Below are 9,894 nucleotides of genomic sequence, written 5' to 3' on the forward strand. Positions count from 1 at the left end.
CCTCTATTTCTCTTATTAGTTCAACAGAAAAAAGGTACCTTAACAAAAATGCATGCTTCTTTTGAAGGCAGATTGTGAGCTGAAATGAATGGTGACCCCATTTTTTTAATTTTATTTTGCTATTAAGTATATCATAAAGTTCATTTATAGAAAACAAGAATGTGTCCATAGTACATGGATGCCCCACTCGCACTATAATTTTTTATGTTCAGTGGACCATGAAGATGGGGTCAAAACCTAAATTTGATATTAAAATTAGAAAGATCATATCATAGGGAACATGTTTACTAAGTTTCAAGTTGATTAGACTTAAACTTCATCAAAAACTACCTAGACCACAAACTTTAACCTGAAGTGGGACAGACAAAAAAACAGATGGACAAACAAATGAACAGACGGACGGATGAATGGACGCACAGACCAGAAAACATAATACCCCTCTATCGTAGGTGGGGCATAAAAATAGTGAAATCCTATATTAAAAAAAAAACTTGATTTATACCCGCGAGTCCCCTTAATTTTGGAGGTTTCCCATTGACGACCATTTTTACCAACATTATATGGAACACATGCATTCTTTGATAGAACTGCACACTTTATTGCCAATTTTTTAAATGAAAATGTTTGACCCTACCATTCCTGTGATATAGTCTTGATGTTATCACACAATGGACATGACATGTTTGTTTAAGGATGAAATTAAAGGACATTATAATATCTAGAAAAATCAAAAATTTAACATTGTCTCTATTATAATTCATACCCCACTCCTTATTTTATCATTCATAGATTGTTATTTATCTTGTATTGTATTTGCTGAAAGTACTGAAACTGTTACATAAGTTCTGTTAAAATATGCTGACTATTTATTATTTATTTATTATTTTTGTAAAATGAAATGCCTTTCATTAGAATTACATATTTTTATTCTAGCCCATTACAGAAAAAAAAATCATTGTCGTATCTATCATATTAATTTGATTTTGATCATTATTACCAGGAATTGTGAATGTTAAACAGTTCCTTCATAGTTTATCTTGCCACAGTTACTAACATTTATTTTGTAGACCCACCTTGTTTTTGAAAAATAACACAGTATTTGTTTACAAGAGTTATGATGCACATAAAGTAATAAAAGGATATAGTTGTCTTTTCAGATAATTATATGATCAATGATGTTTTTACGCTGTATATTGTCAGTTTACATTGTCAACTCTCTAATATGTTGGTTTACATTGTGAACTCTGTAAATAAACTAATCATAGATAATATGTTGGTTTACATTGTCAATTACTGAATTTTGTCAGATTACATTGTGAACTTTGTATTTTTTAAGCTGAAATTGTTAACATTATATTTTGTCAGAACATTGTCAACACTGTATTTTGTCAGTTCAAATTGTCAACACTGTATTTTTGACATTGTTACAGTATTTTTTTGTTGACAGTAGACGCATTACATTTTGTATACATTTGTACATGCTATTTATGTCATCTCATGAAGTTGTTTTATATTGTTGATTGCTATATTTGTTAAAGTGCTTTAAAATAAACTTGTTGTACATTTGAACAATTAAATTTGTTAGCTTTTATTTTTGAATCAGTGTTTTATTTTTTTAGTGCATAAAACACAAAGAGGCAAGATTTTTCCTGTTTATATATAGATATAAGAAAATTTGATATGATTGCTAATGATACCACTCTCTATCCAAGTTGCAATTAGTAAAAAGTAAGCCATTATAGGTCTACCTATAGCCTTCAAAACAGTGCCTTGGCTTACACCGAAAAGCAAGCAATAAAGGGCTTCAAAAATGACTGATGTAAAACCAACGGTCTATATATATTTATAAAAAAAACAAAAAAAAACGAAAAACACTTTTGAACCACACCAACAAACGACAACAGGTGCAAACAAATGCAGGGGGTTTAAATGTTTTAACAGGCGCCAACCTTAATCCTAACCTGAGGTAGTGGTGTAACATTACAATATAGAAAGACACTATAAATATCTATAAGATGGCTTAACACAATCAAAAACATATGTCACCAAAAGCATGTGAACATACCCTGAACCAATAAATATAGGTTTATTTGAGATACTTTCTTCTTAAGAAGATCTTTAAAAACAGTTACTGAATACGTTGAACATTTTTAAATATATTATATATATGATGTACCAAATTGTGATACGGAATCACCATCAGATGGACTATTAATCTTCAACAAGGTCAACGAAACAACCAAGTGGATTCCTGTTGTGTGCTACAACATTGCTCGATTCACAAAAATTACAAACTATCTAAAATACCATCCTCTGAAAATAGATTTACAGATTTACATGCTCTTTCATCAGATTGTAAATATTTGTGTAAACAAAAGAATCTGATAAACAAGAGTGCACATAGTGAAATATGTTAGATTTCGTGTTGAAAGTCTTGCAGATAAAGGTTACTAGTTACTACAAGGAGAGAGACATTTACATCTTTTTAATTAACTTAAATTTTGAGGTCAGCTTATTGAAACCAAATTGGATTCCTACTCTTTCATCATATAATTTTGTTTTAGTTTTTTCTTAGGGTATCAACCTCATTTACAAGGAAACAATTAACACTGATATGTACTTCCAAATACTTCTGATGTTCTCACTACAAAGATATGCACCTTGCTCAAAACCTGCTCAAACTGTTTTAATATTTCAATCAGAGAGAGAACGACTGAAATCAATACTTCTTAAGTTTTACGGCCAACATCATCAATTGGTTGTTCAGTACGATGTGTCTGTGTCCCATCTCATTACTAACCTAATTTAGCGGTATTTTATAGTTAGATACCGGTAAAGTTGTCTGATCTGTAATTTTACAGATTGTGTCCTATTCCCGACAGCAACTATATACATGTTATATGTCCATTTGTGTGTATACAAGAAATCTAGCATCGGGATTTTCTACCAGGACTATTTTATCATTTGAAAGAAATCTTGCACTAATATATAATGTGGCCCTTAATAACAACTATTCATGTAGGTTATAACGTCACAGTACCCAAATTGCACCCATTTAAGCAAAAATGGAAGTCGAAAGTTTTCTAAATGATAAAAAGATTTGTATTTTTATGATTTGACATGATGTAAGTGTTTCAACATAGCTAAATATATTTAGATATAAACAAAAAGTCATTGCAAAAGTAAAATCAACTTTTAAAAATGAGCAACTAGAATATATTCGTCTTGTGTGACGTTTACATTTTGACGTCAAACACGAGACTTAGCACTAGAGTTGATGTGAATGTAGTCATAGGACTTCAAATATTTCAATCCCTTATTGCTTGAATTAAAATACATATGTAAGTAAGCAATGAATGTAAAATTGAGAATGGAAATGGGGATGTGCCAAAGAGACAACAACCGACCATAGAAAAAAAAAACAACAGCAGAAGGTCACCAACAGGTCTTCAATGTAGCGAGAAATTCCCGCACCCGGAGGCGTCCTTCAACTGGCCCCTAAACAAATATATATTAGTTCAGTGATAATGAACGTCATACTAATTTCCAAATTGTACACAAGAAACTAAAATTAAAATAATAAAAGACTAACAAAGGCCAGAGGCTCCTGACTTGGGACAGGCACAAGAATGCGGCGGGATTAAACATGTTTGTGAGATCTCAACCCTCCCCCTATACCTCTAGCCAATGTAGAAAAGTAAACGCATAACAATACGCACATTAAAATTCAGTTCAAGAGAAGTCCGAGTCTGATGTCAGAAGATGTAACCAAAGAAAATAAACAAAATGACAATAATACATAAATAACAACAGACTACTAGCAGTTAAATAACATGCCAGCTCCAGACTTCAATTAAACTGACTGAAAGATTATGATTTCATCATATGAACATCAGGCACAATCCTTCCCGTTAGGGGTTTAGTATATTAATGAATGTGGTTGTTAAATTTGATAGATGCTTTTTGAGCTTCTTTGTTAAATATTTGTTTGTTTTTTGTTCTAATTGAGATTGTGATACAGTGAGGACTGCTGTGCCCCTATTTTGACTTCTACCTATCATGTCTATTTTGTTCACGCATCGTTGTAAATATAATGCAATGCGATGCGAATGTCATACAAGTGAGAGGTTAAGCGCTATAAAACCAGGTTTAATCCACCATTTTCTACATTTGAAAACGCCTGTACCAAGTCAGTAATATGACGTGTTTTATCATTTGATTTTGCCATATGATTAGGGACTTTCCGTTTTGAATTTTCCTAGCAGTTTTAAGTATTTTTGCGATTTTTCTTTTTACATGCATCCATGGATATTTCTTACAAAAACTAATAGTGAGCATGGTCTATTGTCACATTGTACTTAGTATTTGATAACAGTTATCAAATGTACTAGAAATATAATTTAATACGCCAGATGCACGTTTAGTCTACATATGACTCACCAGTGACGCTCAGATCAAAATAGTTATAAAGCCAAAAACAAGTACAAAGTTAAAGAGCATTGATGACTCAAAATTCAAAAAAAGTTGTGCCAAATACGGCGGAGGTAATCTATTCCTGGGATAAGAAAAGCCTAAGTTTTTCGAAAAATTCAATGTTATGTAACAGGAAATTTATAAAAATGACCAAATAATTAATATTCATGTCAACACCGAAGTGCTGACTACTGGGCTGGTGATACCCTCGGGGACGAAACGTCCACCAGCAGTGGCATCGACCCAGTGGTGTAAACAGTTATCAAAGGTACCAGGATTATAATTTAATACGCCAGACGCGCGTTTCGTCTACATAAGACTCATAAGTGACGCTCAGATTATAGTTATAAAGCCAAACAAGTACAAAACAAAACATCTTTTATTCGTTTTTTACGGATGTGAATTTAACATGTTTAAGCATGAATGCAATATGGATATTACTCATTACATAATCATGGATCATTTAGAGGTTGGTTCAAAACCATTTTTCTATGATTCAATATGGATTAAAAATTAAATGGGTGGAATTATACAGTAAACACTGTATGTATTTTTTTACCCTCCCGTTAGACATCGCCTAAAGTACGTTAAGCATCGTCTAGTAAAATGTTTTTCATTGTCGATCTGCCTCTGCCTCTATTGTCGATGAGCTTGACTCTATTTCATCAATCTCTGGGTGATTATTAATACCCTCGGAATGGTAAACTTGAAATCCGTTGCCGACGGTTATTTGTTTTGCCTCTACATTAACGGTAAAAACGGGATTTGCAACAATAGAAACATTTTTCATTCCATTAATGAGATTTTCAATTTGCATTTTGTCTTCCATATTGTCTTGTTGAAATTTCTTGTTGATAAGATTAATCTGTGATTCAGAAAAATCGAATTCTTTAATGTTTTCTGCTGTTTTTGTTCTCTTCTGTAAAACATTTAGTTTGTATTCTATCTTTGACATATTCTCCTGAACGATTTGTTTGGAAGTTGTAAATGCTATTTCATATTTTTGTCTTACGTCATTTTCTATCTCATTTAGGAAATGTTCTACTCGTTGTCGACCAATTATCATTTCATAATGAAAGAGAGTTCTATTTTTTTCCAAGACTGAGCTATCCAACTGGTTATTGTGTAAATCTGTTCTAACTTTTTCAATCGTTGTCGTCATTGTTTTAATCGTCGAACTCAAATCTTGTCTGATATCTTTTTTCTTCAAACGGTCCTCTTTTAATTGGACATTACGCCCTGAACCACGAGCCTCTTTTTGGGATATGGATTCTGCTATACTTGAGCCTATCATGTGGTAATCGTCTATACTAAGTAGTTTGTGATCTTGGGTTGCCTTGAGAACTCTATGATGAACATAACAAGTCTGACATAGTAATTCTGGACAGCTGGTACACCAGTAAGCTGCATGGTTTTTATTTTCTTGCTTGTTGCACGGCCGGCAGAACTCTCTGTAAATACGAATAATAGTGAATATATAAATACGAAATTCGCCTATATATATACTGTCTCCATAGAAAAGATAATTGCGGAGCAAATTTTTGTTTTTTCCTGGCCGGGATTCAAACTCATGCTACTGAGATATCCTGAAACAAAATCACCTAGCACTATGCTCGGCACACTAGACCACTTGACCACATAGGCTCAACAAAATCAAGCTTTCGGTAACATGCAGTCACATAATTTAATTATCATATAAGTACGTCTGAACCAGTCACAACTCTACACCATAGTTTATCAATCAGATCACTAGTGATGGTGATACAAGGTTGAAAACACATTCTGTATATATGTTGTGTACAAGATGTAAGTTTGTACAAATTATAACTTGTACAGGGTTTTTGTACAAGTTATAAGTTTTTTGACAAAGACCTTTTTGCACTAGTAGATACTATAAGTTATCTACGTATATATCCGTAGATATGGATATTTTAACACCCTGAAGTACCCAAGTACACCATGAGGCGTACGGATATGAACGTAGATAACGAATTTATCCCCGGTCTTAGTCCGAATCGGGTGAGTTTTATGGAAATTCGGGTACAACATGTAACGTGAAAACAACGTTTTTTTCATTATCTAAAAAAGTTTTATTGAAATTTGGAAATTTTACATAGTTTCTACGGGGTGTAGGGTACTACCTTTGGTAGACTGTCCCTTTGGTAAATGTAAATGATCGGCATAATAGGACAAAATCGTTAATGAATTAAATATTTAATTACAAACATCATGGATAACCTACAAAATTCAATATTTCACATGGAGCAATCACGGAACTAAGGAAAACTCGGGATAATAGTTAGCAACGTCCGGGGATATGGGTTAGCAACACCCAGGGGCTATGGGTTTTGTAATGACGTGCGTTAACCAATCAAAATCCTAGATATATACTAAGCCGGGGATAAAAGTTTATCTTCTAAGATTTATTAGCTTAACGTCTTAAATTCAAATCTATATACTTCAACCTAACTTTTAATGCTTTTCTCGTTGTTCTAAAACTGTAAATTAGGATACCTGTATGGTTTAAATTCTATTTTTATTTTTCTCATGATACAAAAGTATATCCATAAAAAGTCGTTTTGTGCTCTTTAAATATTTTTTGTATGAATGTTCAATATAAGACTGTATCATGAAGTCACAGAAAGATAACAGAAATATGCAAAAGAAAAGACTGTGTGCTTGTATAATCCATTTGTGTTCAGCGGTTCATGAAACACTTACAACTTGTACTAAATGTACAAATTATAATTTGTTATAATTTGTACAACATTACAATTTGTACACAACATATATAATTCGTCTATAACAGCCAAACAATTTTAGATCGGTAACTTGGCGGAAGCAAACTTTTGTTCCTTTCCTTCCTTTCACATAGGTCTTAACAATAATCAGGCTTTCGATGGCTGGGTGTTATTATTCCTCGTCATTTTTATCTAGCGTCATAACACTGTACTTAATATATAAGGCATGAAGATAGAATATTACAGATCAGCTGAATTATTTATCGTAGAGGATCTTACAAATTAATGTAGAATGCAGTCGCAGCAATAATTGTATGATAAGTACCATGAGTTCGAATCCCGGCCAGTGAAAAACAAAATTTGCTTCCACAAACGAGTAAGTTCAGTAAGACCCCTTTTTGCCCCTAAAATATAGCAGTTTCACAAAATTTTGAATGCAATCTTTTAGCTATTTATTGGAAAGTAGAATGCTTCTGCTACACAAATATGGGCTGTTTTTGACAATACAATGTACATATATCGGATACTAACATCATTAAGTCATGCCAAATAACTGAAATATTCACAATTTTAGCATTCTTGTTAAATTTTAGACGGTTTCCGTCTTATATGAAAGTGGCCGCATTCGTGTTCATTCATAATATTGAAATGGAAGTTGTATATGATGATAATACATAACATATATAAAGGTTGAGGATGAACACGGATGCGGCCTCTTTCATTTTTGACAAAAACCATCTCAAAAGTGACTATTTTTTGCATATTTGATAGATTTTTCATATTTAAGCTTGAATCGGAGCGTTTTTAATGACTTAATCAGTTAAAATCTGTCACATAAACTAATTGAATCAATTGAAATAGACACTTAAGTGTTTAAAAAGTGTCCAAAATATTTCGTTAGATGAACCTGAAATTTGAGGCCAAAATCGGCCCTTACCGGACCTACCCCTTTACAGGTCTAAACATGGTTGGGCTGTTATTGAGACGAATATATACAGAATGTGTTTTGCAGCCTTGTATCACCATCAATGGTGATCCGATGGATAACATATATCGTAGAGTTGTCACCTTTTCTTTTTCATTATTATGAATGGATTGATGTATGGGCTAAATCAAACAAAAACAGTCGCATATCAATGACAAAACTATTAAAGAAAACATGACGGACCTCAACCAAAATAAAGCAACGAATAACAGACGTCTGCCCTGTTGACCATCATAATTAAAAAAATATTTTTTTTAATAGAATTTTTACTGAGCATAATCCTAATAATAGTAATATTGTAAAGCACCTGAATTATTTAATACGAAAATCACAAGTGGTTCATACTCAAGTTTCAAAAAGACAGAACCGATAGACCATAGCTGAAAAGATAAGTGATGATTGGTAAATTACTACAAAATATCACACAACGAGCAATAAATCAATGTCTAAAACTTACACATTATTTGAAGAATCAAACGGATCAGCTTCAACATTACTACAATTACTGGTATCCGCTTCCACAACAGTATTATTATTACCCATGTCAGCTGTTGCAACAAAACACTCGTTTAACAACCAGACCAAAGTTGGAAAAAGAATCTGAAATGTAACATTAATAGAAGTTTGAAGGTTGTATTTGTAATTTGTTTTGGTTACTTAGATATATACCTAATTAAACTCGTCATTCGGTTATATAACATGGAGTTCTATATCTCACCGAAGAGAAGTAACGACGTAGATGAATTCGCTGAGAGTAATTTGTAAAGGAAATTGGTTGTTTTTTACACCCATCACAGACTTAAAAAAAAATATCCAGTAGAACGTGGTAGATTTATCCGTTGATTACAAGAGGAATAAATTTAAATCAATAACAATTTTGCAACTCAAGAACCACATCTCACACAAACTCATTGCTTCTAACAAGTCTCCCTCATTCAACTGTCTAATATAGACAGTACTTAGTGAGAATATTGTCAAAATGTGGGAGTTCTAACCGCAACAAAAATGTGAATTTTAATGTCTTCTGATAAGATTTTTATCATTTCCTCTTTTATGTCATGTGTGTGGCAATACTCTTGCCTAAATACAATCCTCATATTTACATGAATTAATTAGGAAACCGGTCCACTTACATACAATAATATGTATAGTAACACGGAATTACGTATCATTAAAAAACACAAGTGGTAACAATTTTACCGTACCAGATCCGCATTTTGACAATTAATTTATTTTAGTTTAATGGTCGTGGCAAAATGATTAAAAATCTAAAACTAAATACAAAAATTGAAAAACTGATTTAATTGTTGTACTGAGTGAGAATATATGGTCAAAATATTCATAAGACCATCTAATTGAAAAAAAAATGTTGCATGTACAACAAAATCTGGCTGTTTTGACAGAAAAACATTCACCTCTGTCCTACCTTTAATAATATGGTGTTACATATTACCGGTTATCATTTAATAAGTGTTGCGTTAGATCGATAATATTCTGACCTTTTTTTGTAAACCTATATACACAATAGATGTCAGTAAAGTATGCGAGTAACTTACTATTTGATATTGAGCTTCCCGAATATCTGTCTGTTGTGTAGCTGGTCTATTGTGCTGTTGATTTCCGAAACACGAAAACAAAACTTGACTACTTTCCCAGTTGTGATTACGTACAGTCAATAGTCTATTTAGGTCGTGT

At 32.5% G+C, this 9,894-nt stretch overlaps 2 protein-coding genes across 9 annotated transcripts in view; one reads left to right on the forward strand and one right to left on the reverse strand.

Annotated features, from left to right (window-relative positions):
* The window catches only part of LOC139481094 (mediator of RNA polymerase II transcription subunit 25-like), a 44,332-nt gene extending 42,741 nt beyond the window's left edge, over positions 1-1,591 (forward strand). For all 8 annotated transcript variants that reach the window (XM_071264194.1, XM_071264192.1, XM_071264191.1 and 5 more), the window contains one exon: positions 527-1,591. The gene's annotated coding sequence lies outside the window, so the exon portion shown is untranslated. The remainder of the gene's footprint in view (positions 1-526) is intronic.
* Positions 1,592-4,838: 3,247 nt separating this feature from the next.
* LOC139482823 (E3 ubiquitin-protein ligase TRIM33-like) lies at positions 4,839-9,894 on the reverse strand. The gene is made up of 3 exons (XM_071266869.1): positions 9,756-9,894; positions 8,657-8,799; positions 4,839-5,924 (listed from the first exon to the last, which is right to left on the reverse strand). Exons 2-3 carry the CDS (start codon positions 8,740-8,742, stop codon positions 5,087-5,089), a joined length of 924 nt encoding a protein of 307 aa, XP_071122970.1. The 5' UTR covers positions 8,743-8,799; positions 9,756-9,894; the 3' UTR covers positions 4,839-5,086.

This window comes from Mytilus edulis, chromosome 7 (genome assembly GCF_963676685.1).
Source record: "Mytilus edulis chromosome 7, xbMytEdul2.2, whole genome shotgun sequence".
NCBI classification, from domain to species: Eukaryota; Metazoa; Mollusca; class Bivalvia; order Mytilida; family Mytilidae; genus Mytilus; species Mytilus edulis.